General features: G+C 43.5%; 1 protein-coding gene across 3 annotated transcripts in view; it reads right to left on the reverse strand.

Annotated features, from left to right (window-relative positions):
• Positions 1 to 20,612, reverse strand: part of ST8SIA5 (ST8 alpha-N-acetyl-neuraminide alpha-2,8-sialyltransferase 5) — a 79,983-nt gene that overhangs the window by 26,752 nt on the left and 32,619 nt on the right. For 2 of the 3 annotated variants that reach the window (XM_065860231.2, XM_071802196.1), the window contains one exon: positions 10,198 to 10,305. The exons of the other annotated variant lie outside the window; for it this stretch is intronic. In XM_065860231.2, coding sequence (XP_065716303.1) covers positions 10,198 to 10,305 — 108 coding nt within the window. The remainder of the gene's footprint in view (positions 1 to 10,197; positions 10,306 to 20,612) is intronic. 3 annotated transcript variants of the gene reach the window in all.

Raw genomic sequence — 20,612 nt, forward strand, 5'->3', positions numbered from 1 at the left:
AGAATGTTGTCTCCGTGCTTGCCTTCACTTCCCCCTCTGAAATCTAAATAACGTTTATCCCTCAAAGGTCACCAGTCTACAGGAAAACCAACAGAGGAAGTCATTATTCTTTACCACAGGGAACACAATGACAACTGAATCACAACAAAGCACACAGTTGCACATGGAGTGTCATTTTTCCAGGTACCAGGCACAAAACACGTCCCGCTGCTCTTTGTCCCTTCAGGTCAATCATAGCTTTCTAATCTACAACATTTTTCCCGGATCACATCCTGCACTTGGACACCACACAAGCTGCAAGTGCTCAGAGAGGACTCTTGGGGTTTTTTATGCCTCTCAGTACTGAATGCCAAGAAATTAGATGCTATTCACTCTGTAATTTTCCATTTTTGATTAATTGAGACTTTCTTCTTTTCTAACCTTCCTGTCTCCCATCGCAACCTCAATTCCAGACGAGCAGCTTGCTGAGCTCGCTAGTGAGAGACAGATTTGGTTTCCCAGTACCCCAACTAACTCTCATGTCTTTGATCATCTGCAGTTGGGCTGCTCCTGCTTTGATCAAAAGTCAGCTTTTCTTGATCATGCTACGTGAATTAAAAAGCCTGAGACTTCAATCCTGCCTTCAAGTGACACTTGGTTTGAGGCACTAGTTTGTCTGATATGCTGAACAAAGGTTTTAAAATATAATTTAGCGTAACTGTCAGGCGTCTTTTAAACAAGGCCATTTTCTCCTGCTTAAGAATGACTTCTCGTTCGGTTGCTCCTGCATTGCCAGTTCTGCACTGTTTGCAGCGGGGCTGCAGCGCTTGTGCTGCAAGCGAGCAGGGTGGTGTGGGAAGGATTCCACCTACCCTGCAGGAAAAACAAAGATCTTTCAAAAAATATACATCATCCAGGGACTAAGAAATGAGAATAAATGAACCAAGCCCTGCAGGCTCCTACTAAGCACTTATTAAAAGAACTGTTCAATTAGTGGTGCCTGCACTCCTCAGGATGGGTAGATCCATGGCCAGGCTCGGGTCTAAATTCTCCCTCACCGCTTTGAGCCTTGCGTGGGTTCCAGAGCACACTATCCAAAGCACACAGGAACTCAGGATCATCTGGCAGGGCCAGCATGGAATCTTCAGACCCTTGTAGCAAAAATACTGCTGAGGTGGAGCATATCATGGCTATAGGGGCTCTGGAAAACTCATCTATATGTAGAGGCTGATTGACAGGTAAGTCCATGGGAGGCAAGGACAGGGACCCTGGGCTCTGCTCTCATAGACATTGCCGAGACTACACAATTGCCACCATGAACAAGAACAGCATCTGAAGTCGACAGAAATCATAATGACCTTCCATACTACATCTCACGAAACACCTGTGGACATGCTGGTGTTGGAATCACAGGAACATATTGGTTGGAAGAGACTTTCAAGATCGAGTACAATCATTAAGCCAACACTGTCACCACTAAACAATGTCCCTAAGAACCTCATCTACACATCTTTTAAACCTCTCCAGGGATGGTGACTCCACCACTGCCCTGGGCAGCCTGTTTCAGTGCCCAACAGCCCTTTGGGGAAGAAATTGTTCCCAATATCCAATTTAAATATCCCCTCGGTGCAACTTGAGACCATTTCATTTAAATGAGATCCCACCGCTCTGAGACTTGGCAAGTGAAGCAGAAATGTTTGATGCCTTTAGATTAATTCACACTTTACTAGGGCTGTGGAACAAAAAAAGTCACATTGCTGCATGTGTTGTGTCTGCTGTTTGGGAGCCTGTGCTGACTTGTCCACACCAGGATGAAGTTTGAAAGACCGAACTGAGAGAGAAGATGCTGTGGGCACAAAGGAGGAGGCTGGAGGAGCAATAGTCTTCTCTTATACAGGTTAATGAAACTGCTTCACTATCTCCTCCTTGGGACAACAAATATTAAAAAAGATGGTTCACATTCCTCCTGGCTACCACCTGCTGATGCCAATGTAACTGGCATTAACTGGCTCACAGAATCCCAGAATGTCAGGGATCGGAAGGGACCTGGAAAGCTCATCCAGTGCAATCCCCCCATGGAGCAGGAACACCCAGCTGAGGTTCCACAGGAAGGTGTCCAGGCGGGTTTGAATGTCTGCAGAGAAGGAGACTCCACAACCTCCCTGGGCAGCCTGGGCCAGGCTCTGACATCCTCACCGGAAGAAGTTTCTTCTCATATTTAAGTGGAACCTCTTGTTTGAACCCGTTATCCCTTGTCCTATCATTCATTGTCACCCAGAAGAGCCTGGCTCCATCCTCCTGACACTCACCCTTTATCTATCTGTAAGCATTAATGAGGTCACCCCTCAGTGTCCTCTTCTCCAGCTCTAGAACCCCAGCTCCCTCAGCCTTTCCTCACCCGGGAGATGCTCCACTCCCTTCAGCATCTTTGTGGCTGCGCTGGACTCTCTGCAGCAGTTCCCTGTCCTTCTGGAGCTGAGGGGCCACAACTGGACACAAGATTCCAGGTGTGGTCTCCCCAGGGCAGAGCAGAGGGGCAGGAGAACCTCTCTGACCTACTGACCACCCCCTTCTAACCCACCCCAGGTACCATTGGCCTTCCTGGCCACAAGGGCCTGGTGCTGGCTCGTGGTCACCCTGCTGTCCCCAGGACCCTCAGGTCCCTTTACCCTGCACTGCTCTCTAATGGATCATTCCCCAATAGGTAATTCAAATCCTTTAGAATCTTAATCTCTAATGTTACTAGATGTTATATATGGCTAACTGATCGTGAACTTTTAGCATGTGGCTGTAGTTAGGAAAAAATGTGTCATTATAATCACAGAATGCCCTGTGCTGGAAGGGACCCACAAGGATCATCAAGTCCTTGCATATGACAACCCCAAAATTCACACCAAGCATCTGAGGGCATTGTCTAATCGTTTCTTGAACACTGGCAGGCTTGGGGCTGTGACACCTCCCTGGGGAGCCTGTGTCATGTAAAAAAAAAATAAAATATAAGCAAGAAGATGACCGTACATGTTCATATACATTACGTGGTAACAGCTCTTCTGAGTTACTCCATCCAGTTTTGATATTTCTGGTCTGAGGGTCTGAGACACTAGCAAGAGTTACGAAATTACCTGCAGAAATTATCTGGTTCCAAAATGTATGAAAGACATACTAAGCTTAATCTAAACCTATGGTGACTGAGCAGGGAGACACTGCACCAGGAAGCTTTTCAGTACAGTGTAGCAAGGAAAAACAGTATCCAATGTCTGGAAGTCAAAAATGACATCTTTAGTTCTAGGTTGGTTTTCTTTTTAGAAATTAAAGTTGCCGGTGGAGAGAAAGCTCCATCCTACTCCTACCAGTTTGATGCCAGTACCAGCAGTAGCTGCCCAGGGCCTGGAGAAGGATCCCAGGTCAGCAGAAAGCACCTGAAGAGCAGCACGAAGGAATTCCAGCCACTCCAGCCTGTACATCATCTTCGTCAGGGTTCCAACTTAAATGCCTCCGTGCAAACACGTAGAATGGGTTGGATTCGGTGATCTTGAGGGTCACTTCCAACCAGAATGATTCTGTGATTCTAATAGACCAGAGGAGATAGGGACACTCGCACACCAACAAGGGATGTGGTCTTACTGGTATCATGGAGACATGATAGGACGTCTCTTGTGACTGAAGTCTTGGAACAGAAGGATACAGACCCTTTAGGAAAGACAGGCATGGGAGAAGAGGGGTGGCGTCACCCCCTATGTCAGTGACCAGATGGAGAGAATCAAGCTGCACCTGGGGATGGATGAGGAGCCAACCAACAGCTTAAGGGTCAGGACTAAAGGGAGAGCTGGGCCAGTCACATTGTAAGGCTGGGTCTGCTGCAGGCCACCCGACCAGGAAGATCAAATGGATGAGGTCTTCCATAAACAGATAGGAGCAGCCTCACGTTCACAAGCCTGGGACCTCATGGGGTAGTTCGACTGCCCCAGTATCTGTTGGAGGGACAACACGGCAGGGCAGAAACAATCCAGGAGGTTCCTGGAATGTATTGACAATAATTTCCTTCTTCAAGTGATAGAGGAACCAACGCTGGACCTTGTTCTTACCCAGAAGGAGGGGCTGGCAGGGAATGCAAAGCTCAAGGGCAGCCTTGGCTGTAGGGACCATGAAATGGTGGAGTTCAAGATCCTTAGGGCAATGAGGAGGATGCACAGCAAGCTCACAACCCTGGACTTGAGAAGAGCAGACTTTGGCCTCTTCAGTGATCTGCTTGGTAGAGCACCATGGGACAAAGCCCTGGAGACAAGAGGGGCTCAAGAGAGCTGGTTAATATTCAAGGATCATTTCCTCCAAGCTCAGAAGTGATGCATCCCAACTTAAAGGATGTCAGGTGGAAACACCAGGAGGACTGCATGGATGAACAAGGAGGTCCTGGGCAAATTCAAACTCAAAAAGGAAGCCTACAGAGGGTAGAAGCAAGGACAGAGAGCCTGGGAGGAATCCAGAGAAACTGAACATCCAGGGATCAGGTTAGGAAAGCTAAAGCCCTGATAGAGTTAAATCTGGACAGGGACAGCAAGGGCAACAAGACAAGCTTCTATAAGTTGGTTGGCGATGAAAGGAAGAGTAGGGAAAATTCAGACCCTCTCTGGAAGCAAACAAAAGACCTGGTTGGCCAGGGTATGGAGAAGGTTGAAGTATTTAATGACTTTTTTCCCTCAGCCTTCACCGGTAAGTGCTCTGGCCTCACTACCCAAGCTGTAGAAGGCAAAAGCAGGGACTGGGAGAATGAAGAACCACCCACTGTAGAAAGAGAGCAGATTTGAGACCATCGTGAATGATTTGATCATTTGAGATTGTCCCCCTAGGATATCTTGAAATGTTTGGCTAGATTCGTCTCCTTACAGTGTCACAAGGTTTTCTGGGTTTTGATGACAGATTGCATCAGAAATGTCCATCCGCCAAGACAAGGGCAGTTTCCCAAGATCCCATGCCTGTCTTTTAAATTAAATATTTTTACTTGAAACAAACAAACAAGCAAACCAAACCAAAAAAAAAAAAAAAAAAAAAACCAAAACAAAACAAAACACCAGAAGTGCTTACATAAACCATCCCTAAATCCATAAATTTGATCTTCCACAGAAGAGGACTGGCTTTTATATTTCTGCCCTTTAAAAGCAGTTCATTGGTAGCTCTACGTCCCTCTCAAGTAACCTCAGAAAAGTGCATACATCCATCATATCTCAGAGATGTCCCTTTTCTGGATTCCTTGTTTGATCCAGTGCCGTCACCCAGTTAACACATCTGTACATTTAAGATGATAGCTGTGATACACTCAGGATATGGTTTCCATTCACGACTACGAAAGTTCCTGGCAAACTGGCACTGGCTGCTCACTACCGTTCTGATTTTGATCTCATCTTCATGTCCCGACACACGGACCACTTGGAATTGCTTGGCTCTGCTGCTCACATCAGCAGCATGAATTGACCAAAAATCCACTCCAGCTAATGCCACGTTGTTCCCTTCTCATGTCTTCACTTCTTTGGGACCTAAGTTTCTCCAAAATTTTGGTGTAATATACTACCCAACACAGCTCTACTGCAACAGCTGTGGGTGCAGCAGCAGGAGCTAAAGCAGAAACAGCCCGGTAATGTGTCACCCTCAGAACGATTTACGGGAGAATACAGTCAATCACATTGGGTGTTTTGTGAGGATGGACCTGACATGTTACAACTGCACGAAAATTTATTAATGCAAACAATTTAACAAGTTGTCAAGTTTTAGTAACCTTTTTATAAATGCTTTATATTCTTTCTACCTGCTGTATGGACCATAGGAGTTTCATTAACTGACTGTTCACGGTTGCAAGATACAGTGATTTCAAATTGGGTCCATCTTTTTGAAACAGCCTGTAGTTTGCAGGAGACTCTGTTTCTTTTCTTTCATAGTCACTGTAATAAAACAGCATCGGCTCCTGAGAAGCAGCAGTGGGTTATGCTGCAGGGAGTCCTATTTAATCAATGTCATTTCAGGAGTCTTGCATTTTTTAATAAACTGCTTTTTGGCTATTTTAGTCAAGCCCATTCCCATCACCCTGACTGAAATGAGCTGCTGATGTTGTTATCCATATGGCTACCTAGGAGGCATAACAAAAAAACACATGACAACACTTGCACATCAAAAGCATCTCAAAAAACACATTTTAGTTTATTATTACAAGCAACGGCTTTTTTTATTTCTTGTGGCTCTCAAGATTTTACTATCTTTGTATGAAGAGCTCAGCACTATGACTTCAGGAACATCTCAAGCCCTTATATTTGTTCTTGTGAAATGTGTATTTGATGAATCAGATTGACGACACTTTCTATTTTGTAGCCACTGGGGACAAAGCTCCAGACTGGTCATACGGGAGAATTCAATGTACAAACTGACAGGCCCAAATGGATAGAGCTCACATCTCCACTCATCTGTGAAAAGCTTCTGTGGTCTTATCACCTAAGCCCTACATTGGACCCTATCTTCAGCTCAGGTAGACTGAAGGTGGCAGAGAACACTATAACCCAACCAATACGGTAGATAGTTCATCACAACATTAAGGCAGCTCCTTGACAATGAAAAATGCTATAAGCATGGAGATTCATAATCCCAGTGAGCTGCAAAACAGGAGAACAGAGGATTCAGGGCCCTAGTACGTAGTTTCACATAACCAGCATCAGATAGAATCCTTTACCTGATTCCCCACAAGGATATTGTAAGCACAAGGTAAAAATCAAAAGGTAGAAATCTGAGCAAGGGTCGATACATAAGAAACAAAAACAGGCCAGTATTTGACAAATGGTTCACATCACATCTGAGCGGGGGTTTCAAAGAGCCTACAGCTCATCTAGTCCTCCTTTAGTTGAAAGCAGACATCCCTACGGCTTCAGTGTGTTGTGCAATGTTTAACTTTTACCCATTGCAGATACTCACAACTTCTTTGCTACCTAGAAGACCTGCACCAATGCAATATGCATTGAAACTAAGCTTTTGGTACCCAAAAAGCCTCAACAAATGGAGATCTCTTTTGAGTATCTACCCACAGCAATATCAGATGCCACAAATATGATCCACACTCTCAGTTGCACCACATACTGAGGCAAGCTCATGATATTAGCTTTGGTCTCCATGGACAGGTTCTAGACCATCTGAAGAAGTGTCTTGTGTCCTGGGATGAAAAGCCTCACTTAGCTTGGTGACTCCGGCACAGTGAAGCTGTCTGGAAACAGAATGTTGTCATCACTTAAAAGAATGAATCCTGTCTGCAATTGCTAACCTAAAGATATATAAGTCTTTTCAGTTTTAGGTCAGTCTACTCCTATAACAAAGAATGGCTTCCTAAACACCTAATCATGAACTACAGACACTGCTGACCTTGAAAGTTTAGACATTTTGAAGCCTGCATGATTAGTTGAGTCTTGCTTCAATGAGACTGTTGGATAAAGTGTCCTTTAGCTGAACGTTGCTCATTATACATTAAAAAGATTATATAATGCAATATGCAAATGTCTAACCAATTGGCTCTTTAGGGTGTGAGCATAGTGGTAAGATTTTGTATATAATCCCTTTTATTATTCTTTCTGATATGCTAGCTTTATTTCAGCATCCAGACTTGCACAAATCTGTAATAAACAATATCTCACCTCTGTGTGCTAAATTTGGCTCGTTTGTATGCACACCAGGTAAAGAACCCTTTCTTTGGGACAACAAGAATAGGGCTCATTTTCTGAAACTGTGTAATGAACTCCCCTGGACAGTGAAAAAACATTCCAATTGCAAGCTGCACTTCAACTTTGTTTGTTATTTAAAGTCTGAATCAGCTTCTACTGAAATCAGATAACATGACATTCTTCATTTCTGTCCTACTTGATCCTTTTTATGCAATGTTTAATCTTCAGTCTCTATTGGTTCTGATATGGCTACTTCTCTTGTGAAGTCTGACTGTCTCGCAGTTCTAACGCACTTATTCTCTCAATGTGCATTTTCTTTGAAAGTCCTTCATTTTCAGCTAATAAATCACTCCTACAGAATGAGTTGTCAGTGCCTCTACACCATGTATTAACTTATATGACTAAAAGATGAAGAGTAGTTACAGAATATGCATGGCTTTATACCACATATGTATGAATAAACATGTATCGATACACATACAAACATGTGACTGCTATAAGCTAATGAAAAGCATACTAATATCTATTTCAATTCATATCTTTAAACACCAAACCTTTCACAAGGAGCCGATAACACTCAATAAACTGCAAAGCCATGCAGTGAAAGATATTTACTGTGCTTATGTTGACACATAATTAGTTTTGTGCACTTTAGACATATCTCTGGAGCCCTGTAAATATATACAAGTAAAATCAGGTCAGCAAAATGTAGCCTGCAAGTTTTTCATTTGGTGGAAAGAATTATTCATTAGAGGAAGGCTTGTTTTCAATTCGTATCAACTGCCTGAAGCTGAGTGTTGATTAAGACTCTCAGGAGACATCTAGTGATAACACAGTGAGAAAGGTGAAGAGTGAACAGTTTATGATATAATTCTGCTGTTATTCACCACACACTCTCACCTCTAGTCTCACCTCTGCATTTATACAGTTCTTTTTATTTTGCTGTATTCTCAGCTTTCAGAAAGTAGACAAATATATAAATAATATCTATAACGCACTTATGTGCAATGTATGTTGCAGATAGACTTATCTCTAGCCCAAAAACCCCATCACTCAGCTCCACAGTCATTAACATGACACAGATTTGAAATTTGCATCTTTGATTGATATTATAACCTTTGAAATTTATACATAGTATGTATTTTGCAGTCAAGGGTTTTGGTTCACTGTCCTGCAGTCAATGATGGTTTAATTGTCAAGGGTGCCTAGAGGGGGAGATCTATATTTATTAATGCTTCCATGTCTTCAAGAAGAAATCTGTCTTTGTGCCACATTCTAGATGTCAAGTGCCTAAACTGAAGACTTTACATACACAGACTATAGATGCATACACAAAAAAACAGCAACGAAAGTAGAGATATGTAGACAGATAGATACGTACACACATATATCGACTGAATCATTTTTCCCTTGCTCTGAGTGAAAAACTGCAGCTTAAGCTGATTCGTTTTATAAAGAATCGTAACCGGTTAAACCAGCCGAGAGGTGGGTAGCGCTCGTACGGGATCACGTTACAGCAAAGAGCATCAACAGGAACTGCAGCATTGCTGTGGTTCACTGAGACTGGATGATTTTTGGCAGGTTAAACTCTGTGCTTCCGCTCACCACTGAAATGCTACCAGCTACACAGCTGTGGTGGTGTATGGTTACCAAAATGATGGTATTTTAAATAAAACACGTGATTATCCAGAAATAGTATTATTTATACATAGGAATCAAATGTAAGCTTCTATTCATTAATTTTATTTTTTTCTTTAACTTACGGTCTTTCTAAGATTTGCCTGCTCCTTATTGAACTTGATACTACACAACACTCAGGATTTTTAACCTCTACAGCAGAGTTTCGAGTAAGATATCCCAAATATTCACACTATGCCTGTACCCAGATTAATGTAGATAGCCAGCAATAGCTGTGGAGCTCTTTATGTACAACTACAGCCAGTTTCCTGACTATGCTCTTCATGACCCTTCAGATATGTGTCAGTCAAAAGGATCCTGCTACAAATTAAAACGTGCAACGGCACATCAGTGCTTCTCATGTTTTCAAAATAGTGTAAATAAAGGAAATACTACTGTCTTGATAGAACACTTTTCCTCTATTAGGCCATCTGTGTTTTCTTAGAATACATATTCTATTCTAAATAAATATTTGGGCCAAGTTCTCCAGTGTGCTCTGCGTGCATCAACACTGTCATGTGGAGGCATTTCCCACCCAAGTCCCACTCTCCCACACTCCCACATATTGACACACAGCTCTGGTGGGGGACTAGAAATAACAAAGGCCAGGATAAGCAGTCAACCTTCTGCGTGCTGCATGGATGTTTATGGAATATTCCAAAATGCCCCCAAGGCCTTGATAGGGAAAACAGCACAACCCTTGGGCATCCCTGGCATCTTCTGTGCCACGGGGAGCAGCAACGAGCAGCCAAAGCAAACCACAAATCTCATTTTTCACACAGCCTTGTGCTCGTATTTGTGGTTCATACAAAAAGAGAGTGAGATCTGCAGTCATTCCCTCGGGTGTCGGTACCTGATGCCTGTGTCACTGCCACTCTTCACTGCTCCGTCATCCGTGAAATTAAAGGTGCCGGTCCAATTTGCCAACTCCTCTCCATTCTGCCAGCTAAACTGCAGCCCTCTAGCAAGAAAACGAGGCAGTTGATATTTGATATCATTCATTAGTGTAAGTCTATCAGCATGAGTTCTCATGTCCTTTTTCTTAACACAGAAATGTGACTATGACATGTTCATCAGAAACAATAAAAAGATACTGAGAACCACAAGACATCGTCTTACGAGTAGAAACAATTAATTTTTAATTCCCATGGACTCTACAAGTCCTTGGCTGCAAACAACACCAGACTCACCAAAGAAATCAGAAGGTCCGTAATTATCTGTGCTCATAAATAATTTACATATATGTGGAATGGAGAAAGGTGGAAATTCCATTCCCAGAGATGCAAGTGCAAAAAGCTGGAGACTTATGTGGAAAACTGTAGGGCCGAAGAAGTAAACTCTCCAAACTTCAATTTTACTTCTACTGTAGCTGTTAAATGTGGTGGCATTTGGTCCTTCCTCTGATTTGTTGGCTGCTCTAGTAAAGGATTTATCATTTGATGACTTCTCTAAGTCACACTACGCTGCTTCTTTTCCCTGTTTGGGAAGATGACATTTTTTAAGTCAATGCATATCACAAACATCACAACTGCTTGTTTCCCAGCCTTACACAAATTCATTCCAAGACCCATGATGCCTGCAGTCTCCTGGAAACTCCACCTATAGCTGGGTAGAAATCTCACATGTATTTAAAAAAGCTGGGTCTGAAGAAACATTTGACAACTCAAGTCAAATCCTTCCTATAACTAAGAAGTCAATGAAAAAGAATCTCTCAGATTGTTATTTTTAACCTTCTCCATTTTACCCCCATTTCGTCATTTCGGAAGGCTGGGAGCTGAGTCGTGAACATTTGGTGCTGCCAAGACCGAAAGTTAACCTTCTGGCTGGGCTGTGCAGGGACAGCCAGAAAGATATCTGCCAGTCCACTTTGCCCAAAAGAAAGGGCATCCAGGACCGTGTTTTAGAAACAGACCCTAATTTCAGAATCATAGAAGAATTTGGGTTGAAGGGACCTTCAAAACTCATGCAGTGCCACCCCTGCCATGAGCAGGGACATCTTCACCAGCTCAGGTTGCTCAGAGCCCCGTCCAGCCTGGCCTGGGATGTCTCCAGGGATGGTTCAGCCACCACCTCTCTGCCCAACCTGGGCCAGGCTCTCACCACCCTCAGGGACAACAATTTCTTCCTCATGTCCAGCCTGAATCTCTCTCCTTTAGTTTAAAACCATCACCTCTTGTCGTATCGCAACAGGCCCTGCTCAAAAGTCTGTCCCCATCTTTCTCACAGGCCCCTTTTAAGTCCAGAAAGGTGCAATAAGGTCTCCCCGGAGCTTCTCTTCTCCAGCTGAACACCCCAACTCTCTCAGCCTGTCCTCCCAGCAGAGTTGTTCCAGCCTTGAAATTCCTTTCTGGGTTAACAGGCTTATTGTTATACAAGGACTGGGGCATCTTTCAGGCCACATCTATCCTCCAGTCTCATTGGCAGCAGTTATCAGCATAGGAAATTAAGAAGGAACAACTTGGGACATTAAAATAAGGCATCTTTTCTTCCTGCAGCAGAAAAGGGGAGTAACTCTAAACAGCTTCAAAGCATATATTAGGTTGGTGTATAGGTTATGCTATAATGGCTACAGGGTAATGCAGTGGTATGGCTTTTTGAGAAGTCACATACCTTCTACATTACTCTGACAGTTTTTAATCAGCTGTGGCTGCCCAAGATACAACTTCCGAGCAGAATATTGCTGTGAAGAAAATATGAGAAAATTCTCACTTTTACTAAGACACCTTCACTTTTAGGTTTGTTGAAATAAACACTTGTGATTCTCTCACATGTAGAACAGTCTAACACATTTTTTGCCACAGTACAACTGGTATAGAAACATGCTTCTTTTGAATGTGTATATTTTTGTAAAAGACATCTAACCATACATGACCTTAAAAATATGTTTTAATTGGTAAGGGTAGCACTGAATGATAAATGGGGAGAGAGAGTACAAGTGTGGGAAAACCAAGATGAAATTGTACTTTTTAATTGGTTTTAAATTAGATATTTTGGGCTTAGATATTTACTTGCAGACTGAAACAGAGAGCACTAATCTAGATAAATAGCTGGTGTCAGTGTGTCCTTCAGATGTGACCCTCCTGAAGCACAGCCAATGTTCCAGTAGACAAAATGAAGAATTAAAACATTCAGTAAAGTTCTTTCCCTTAGTGTGTCTTCACTCCACATGTAACAGACGGAAGGAAGGCTGAGTCAATGATCAAAGGCAGGGGGGTGAATCTGTCCATAAAGCAAAATAATTGATAAAACGACTATTTAATGCCCTTCTCTCATCAAGTCTTTTTTGAGCACAACGTGTACTGCAGCTGAGGCACCAAGTTTAAAAGAGGACATGAAGATTTTGGGTAAGATCCAAGAGGAGATCAGGAAGGCTAACATTGAGGAATGGTAGAAATGTCTCCTGATGAACAGCTTAAAATACTCATCTTTGAAATGGCAGGATGGGGGATCTAATCGAGGTACAAAAATACCTAACGACGGGAAGCGAGGGTCTGGGTATGACACTTCTACATGGTAAGGACAAAGTACAAAGTCATGAGCTGAGCTTAGTGTCAGGAGTGAGCTAAGTGTCCGATCCTGAGCCAGGTTGGAAAAGGGGATCACAGAGTGTTCTTTTTCCACAAAACAGGTACTCAAGGGGTTAATAACACAAAATACATCACTGAAGAAACATCGCACAGCTCATAGGACTGTGTGTCTCGCTGTGAGCCTGCAAGACTGAGAGCAAGCTGCTGCGTTGCATCTTCACACCATCACAAAACCACAGAATCCCAGGCTGGTTGGGGTTGGAGGGACCTCTGGAGATCATCCAGTCCAACCCACCTGCTCAAGCAGGGTCACCAGAGCAGATCACACAGGATCCTGTCCAGGCGGGTTTGAATGTCTCAGAGAAGGAGACTCCACAACCTCTCTGGGCAGCCTGGGCCAGGCTCTGGCACCTCAAAGGGAAGAAGTTTCTCCCCAGATTCAGATGGAACCTCCTGTGTTTTGGTCTGTTCCCATTGCCCCTCATCCTGTCATTGGGCACCACTGAACAGAGTCTGGTCCATGCTCTTGACACCCATCCTGGAGATATTTATAAATTTTATAAGTTTTCTGGAGTGATGGTCAGATAAATCTCTTCCTTGTAAGAACAACTCCCATGAATAATGATTTATAGTAATAGGACTGGTTAGAAATCAAGGATGAGACATTTAAAAACGCTGACCCAAACTAATTGTGTTTCAGCCAAGACTGCTGAGAGTTTTACCATTGGTTTCAATAAGCCCTGAGTCGGGAGATTCCAATTTTTAAAAAATTGCTATGTTTTAATAATCTTAGTTGTGAGTCCTAAGGATTCATAAAAGCTCCTTGGGCAAACTTACAAACAGCCTGAGAGAATAGAACAGACACATGAACTGCTCCTTCACCGTATTTCTCCGGCATATTATGGTAGTTCAATTCTAACATGTTCACTCTTGGCACTAACTGCATTTAAACAGGTAAACAAAGAAGAGGTAAATTAAGCTTCTGTGAGTCAGAATTGCAAGAGAAAAGCACGTGCAGGATGGAAACACACAAAAAAAAAGGCAGAGAAAAAGAAGCAGAACGAAAAAGAGGGTAAGGAAAGATGAAAAGAAGGGAGGGAAAGCAGAGGAAATGACTTAAACATAGAGCTCTCCCATGTCATTTAGACACTTCATGTCACAGAGTTGAAAAAAAAAGCAGATTTTAAGCCTGGGATCATTACCTATGATCACCAATAGTGGAACTTCGCCAATTGCTTAATTTGTCCTAATATTATTTCCTCCTAAAATCAGCACATTTCTCCCACGTGTGATGCTGATGATAACGGAAGACTTTATAAAAGATTAAATGGCCACAAACACTTCTAGTGCAGAGATACTGTTTTGCCCATTCACTGTAAGCAAATTCCTCATGCAGGTTTATGGACATCATTGATCGGAGGACTTACCCCTATTAAATAAGAGTATGAACAATGCTGTGCCTTGTGCTAGAGAAACCGAGTTATGTTGGATGTCTTAGCAATAAAGACCTTGAGTTTCACGTAAAGCCAGACCAATATTTTGATCCAAATTGGTAACTGTAAATGTTGAATCAGCGTGTGGTCAAATAAACACTGGCATAATGTAAGAATAGCAGGAGGGGGTGAAAAAAAACCAGAAAATTAACAAAGCAGCAGTAATTCTGAAGGGCTTGTCAAGACCAGCTGTCAAGAAGCAGCGGGAAGAAAGCAAAAAAGCCTGTTGCCAAAATTCAAATGAAAAACAACTCCTGCACAAGCGGAGGTTTTAATAGCAGAGCATGTCAAATAATTATGAGGGTTTTGAACTATAAGGAGAGAATGAGCAAGCGGATCGATTGCAGCGAGAAGCTTTGTGTCCGTGCTGCTGTCACACTGAGCTCCCATCACAGGGGTGTCTTGGTGCTTTTCTAAAGTGTGAAGGCAAGGTGAAAATCCAGCTCAGAGAAAAAGGTGAGGCTTTTAAAAGGGAGTTATTCCACAGCAAATAAATGGAGAGGACCTAAAAGACGTTAAGCACAGCCGTTGGTCCTGTCTGGGCTCTAATCGGAGAGCAGGCCATGGCCATGTGTGCAGCAGGATTTATTCAGGAGAGACCCACGTGCTTTCAAGGCATAAGAACAGTTCAGTGTGAGTGGTTAAGTGACACAGTGATCAGCACTGATGGGTGATGAGGGCTGAACAGCAATGGGGACATCACGCAGGTGGTGCAAGGAGAGAATCATAGAATGTCATGAGTTGGAAAGGACCCACAAGGATTGAGTCACAGAATCACACAGAATCGCAGAATGTCAGGGGTTGGAAGAGACCTGGAAAGCTCATCCAGTGCAATCCCCCCATGGAGCAGGAACACCCAGCTGAGGTTCCACAGGAAGGTGTCCAGGCGGGTTTGAATGTCTGCAGAGAAGGAGACTCCACAACCCCCCTGGGCAGCCTGGGCCAGGCTCTGACACCCTCACCAGGAACAAGTTTCTTCTCAAATTTAAGTGGAACCTTTTGTGTTCCAGTTTGTACCCATTGCCCCTTGTCCTATCACTGGTTGTCAGCGAGAAGAGCCTGGCTCCATCCTCCTGACACTCACCCTTTATTTATCTGTAAAGATTAATGAGGTCATCCCTCAGTCTCCTTCAAGCTAAAGAGACCAAGCTGCCTCTAACTCCTGTCCCTGCACAGGACAACCCCACAGTTCACATCATGTGTCTGAGGACATTGTCCAGTCTCTTCTTGAACGGTCTTGGGGCTGTGACACCTCCGTGTGGAGCCTGTTCCACTGTCCAGCACCCTCTGGGTGAAGAACCTTTTCCTCATGTCCAACCTGACCTTCCTCTGTCATGGAAGAGGGGGCATGGAAGAGCATCTACAACTCCAGTGCCAACCCATTGCTCAAAACCCACAAGCTCATTTAATTTAATCCCAGCCAGCAGGCTATTTCCACTCATTTTTCAAGGCAGCAGATATCACTACCCCCATTCTGCATCTACTAGAGGCGAACTAAACCCAAAGGCAAGCAAAACCGGACACAAACCAGTGTTATTTTATATTGGCAAAGCCAAGCCAAAATCTGACTCAGCTTTCTGGTCAACCACAGATGGTCAAGCAGGGGAAGCAGAGGAGTCTATAGCCTCCTTTGAAGGGGTGAAAGGAAGATATAAATGTCTCCAGGAGCAAGGCAAAAGACTTAATTTTCTTTCTGAACACTCTCTCTTATTTGTTGTCACTTTTCCTGCTTTTTTTTCCTAGCAGTTCTTACATTCCCTCTCTAGATGCATTCTCTCTAGCAAAGAGGCCATTAGGAGGCAACAGCAACCCCAGCTTCTGTGACTCTGGCTCCTGTTTAAATTATAACCTAATAGTATATATATTAATTCTGTATATATCATTAATAACTTTATTATCATATTACTAAAGTCCCGGTCACTTTTATACGCTACACAAATACAGATGCCATATACAGTCCTTCCCTGACAGACAGTCCAGTCTTCCTAAAACCAGTGGAAAATCATCACTCGCTTTCACTGTGCTTCAGTTTCCCCATTTCATAACTCTTCTGCCCTTGAGAGGAGGAACTCAAGACTTCAGTGTTAAATGATCGTGCTACTCTCTTTGAAAATGGAGAGTGATGCCCCAAGCCTCCTAACAGGGATGTCACAGAGATATAGGAAATTGAGATGGTTGCTCTTGCTGAAGATCCAGTTCCTTTTGTTTTTCTGCAAAATAAGGAAACTATGACTCACTGTGTCCACAGGGTGTGTGGAAAATAAAACTAAAGCAGTGGTATGCATGAATGATCTGCAGATGAGAGTGAATGAAAACACCCACTAAAATGGACCAGAGAGTAAGTGGAGGCTGGGTAGGAAAGGGGAATATCAGGAGTCTCCAGTGTGAGACTGCACGAGTGAAGACAAGCATAGGAGCCAACAGAAATAACAATTAGAGGAGTTTTTGAGTTTTGTGCATGCCAGAAACAGCGAGTTTGTTTGCATTGGGCTGGAAAAGACATCAGAGGGGCTGAAAAGGGGTAAATCATCCACTAGGTAACAACGAGATGCTGAGATCAAGCCCCACGCAGCAGAGTCAGGGCAGACCAGCCTCTGTGTCCAAAACCTCCTCTTTACTGAGAAAAGAGCCAGACAATGAAGTTAGATGACAAATGGAAAACAAACGCTTACTTGAATTGTTTAATATCACTTCAAACACTTAAATCCATCTGGAAATAAATATTCAAGGCACAGCAATCTAGAAAGACACAGCACAGGAAGGAAGGAAGGAAGGAAGGAAGGAAGGAAGGAAGGAAGGAAGGAAGGAAGGAAGGAAGGAAGGAAGGAAGGAAGGAAGGAAGGAAGGAGGCATCCGAACTGGCTGGATCGATGGGCTGAGGCCAATTGTCTGAGGTTCAACAAGGCCAAGTGCACTGTCCCGCACTTGGGTCACAACAACCCCATGAAACTACAGGCTGGGGAAGAGCAGCTGGAAAGTGCCTGGCAGAGAGGGACCTGGTGGTGTTGGTGACAGCAGCTGAACATGAGCCAGCATGTGCCCAGGTGGCCCAGAGGCCACCAGTATCCTGGCTGGTACCAGCACTGGTGTGGCCAACAGGACTAGAGAAGTGATTGTGCCACTGTACTCGGCACTGGGGAGGCCCCACCTTGAATCCTGGGTTCAGTTGTGGGCCCCTCACCATAAGAAGAACATTGAGGTACTAGAGAGGGTGCAGAGGAGGCGACGAAGCTGGTGAGGGGCTGGAGCACAAGTGTGATGGGAGCAGCTGAGGGAACTGGGGGGTTCAGCCTGGAGAACAGGAGCTGAGGGGAGATCTTATCACTCTCTATAACTGCCTGAAAGGATGTTGTAGCATGAAGGGTATTGGTCTCTTCTTCCAAGGAACGAGTGATAGGACAATAGGAAACAGCCTTAAGTTGTGCCAGGTGAGGTTTAGATTGGCTATTAGGAAAAAATTCTTCCCGGAAAGGGCTGTGGGGCATTGGAACAGGCTGCCCAGGGCAGTGGTGGAGTCACCATCCCTGGAGGGGTTTAAAGGTGTTTAGACGAAGTTCTTAGGGACATGGTTTAGTGCTAGAGTTAGGTTATGGTTGGACTTGATGATCCTGACAGTCTCTTCCAACTGAAATGATTCTATGGTTCTAAATAATATGTGTCCCATGAAAAGAAGAATACAGAGGATGTGGGATATGGACAAGTCTGGTTAGATCACACTTTTGGCCATGCAGTATTATACCAGGGACAAGCTCGGGTCTACATGTTATAGGAAAACGGTAGTGATATAGAGGTGGAGGAGTATATTTTGACTAGCACCAAGAGCAAAATTGGAAACACAGGTGGGAAGCATCTGGATATAACCAGTATTTAACATTAAAAAAAGGTTTTATTTCGCACAGCACATTTCACAGTTGGGATAAACCCTGTATGAGAGATTCACAATGCAACATCTGAAAAACCTGATCTAAAATAATTTCTCAAGAAAGATAAAAAAGACTCAACACCAACACTGTCTGCTTAAACAGGATGAAGTGTTGACTAGGACATAAAGGACATCAAAAGATAACTTTCAAAACAATACAATCTTTCCTTTCCTGATCTGTGGCTGGAAGATAAATATCTACAGAGTAACAGATAATCTGTATCAATTATATTTGTAATTATTCATAATTATATTGTTATTATTTGTAGTAATCAGGGGTAACACAAAACCCGCAACAGAATGAGTTGACAGTAAGGCAGGCAGTGAACTTTTCAAGATAAGAAGGCCAATCAAGCCCCAGTCACAGAGGCTCACAGGAAATCCCAATTATTTTAAGATACCAGGAAATTCTGACATTCGAGATGGTAACTCAGTGCAAAGATACCTGACACAGCATGGATACCATGAGCAATCTCACCACAGCATTAGAGATCTGACTGAGCTAATTGCTTTGCATCTCATGTTTCCAAAGTTAATATATTTAGCACCAAGTCAAGTGTCCCTACACTGCACTATATTCTTCATTTTGAAATTACTCACAGAACCCCAGTTGCACTGAGGGCCTGTGCTGAAGACAACGAGCAAAATGCGATTTAGGGTCAATGTGTCTGCACCCAGTATTGGCCACAGGAGCAGGCGATATTCCCTCAGTATTTGTTCTTGTGGAAAGTGCCATGAAACTACCAGCAACAGAGATTGTTTTTAAGGTTTTCATCATGAGAACTAAAGCACAGATCTAACAAACTAAAGAAGATGTGGAAGGACAGTGACTGTCTGCAGGGCTGATGAAAAAGCAAAAGGGGTGCATCCATGGAGGGCAAGGATGCCTCAAAGAAATTAGAGCTTAAGCCTATAATTTGCCTGAAGGAGGTATGGACTGCTGAGCAATGAATACACTTGAATTAAAAAATGAGAAATGAAATGGAAAAGCCATCAAGGGTAAGAATGAGGCACAGCGAAAGTAAGAAAATCCAAAGCGTTGCACAGCGATTATGTCTGAACCAAATTCAGCAAGTACGAGAACGATCAAAAAAGTCCAACAAGGTCATAAATAAACGACCGAATTACCAGGAGGTCTGAAACACCAGCCACAGAGGTCAGTGGTCACGGGCTGGATCACTGACAGCTGGGGCTTTGGTAGGACACTGGTGTGGCACAACTCAGAACAAGGAGATTGGGTTCTGGGTTTGACTTTCTACAAATGCAGATAAGATTGAACTTCATACATGCCTGTCCTCATGGAGAGCCAGTAGCTAATTTTTTTGTCAAAATGACACAAAACGAGTAGATGGCAGGTTATAACAGAGATGTTTTTGAAAGAAATGACATGAATTTTAAACCACTTTTGGATGAAAGGGGTTCGATCCACAGCTGGTGAACACTGGGCATTGGCAAAACTCAACTATTACTTGGGCACACAGAGGCAACAGATCTGCATAAAGTGCAGAAAGCAGAGTTAGCCTAGATATTCAGCCAAATATTCAAAAATAGCTCTTTGCATGGACACAAGTAGGCCTAGATCCCTACATAACAAATGAAGCAAGCTGCTACTGAGTATTATGTGAACTAGGATTTAATTGTCTCTATACTAATGAGCGAGAATAACAACCACCTTTTTCGGCTGGTTAATGGGACACCTACAATTCACCACTCCAAGGAAAAAAGTTTATGTAGAGTTCCTACAGCCCAACATGATTCAAACTCTCCAAACCAACCACTCCTGTGCAGGGTGGGCTTGGGAGAAATTATTTCGAACTGCCAGGTGGCAACAGCAACAGGAAAGGGGCAAGTGTCTGTAGGTCAGTTCATAGTGACACATCCCCTGTGGCCTGAGATCAGGAAGGATCATGGTATAACACACCAGGAATGACACACTGAGGATAATGCAGTTTGCACATGTAAAATACTGCTATGACTTTCATTATCTTAATTTGCTGTCACCTGGGGAAAGGAGAAGGTCTGGCAATTCACAGGCTCGATCTGCAAGTGTCTGTCATCTCAACAGCATAGAATCATAGAATTATTTTGGTTGGAAGAGACCCTCAGGATCATCGAGTCCAACCATTAATCCAACACTATCACTACCCCACGTCCCTGAGCAGCTCATGTCTATGTATTTTCAACCCCTCCAGGAGTGGTGACTCCAGCACTGCCCTGAGCAGCCTGTTCCAATGCCCCACAGCCCTTTGGGGAACAAATTGTTCCCCACATCCAACCTCAACCTCCCCTGGCACAACTTAAGGTTGTTTCTTGTTCTATCACTTGC

This window comes from Patagioenas fasciata, chromosome Z (genome assembly GCF_037038585.1).
Source record: "Patagioenas fasciata isolate bPatFas1 chromosome Z, bPatFas1.hap1, whole genome shotgun sequence".
Lineage (NCBI taxonomy): Eukaryota > Metazoa > Chordata > Aves > Columbiformes > Columbidae > Patagioenas > Patagioenas fasciata.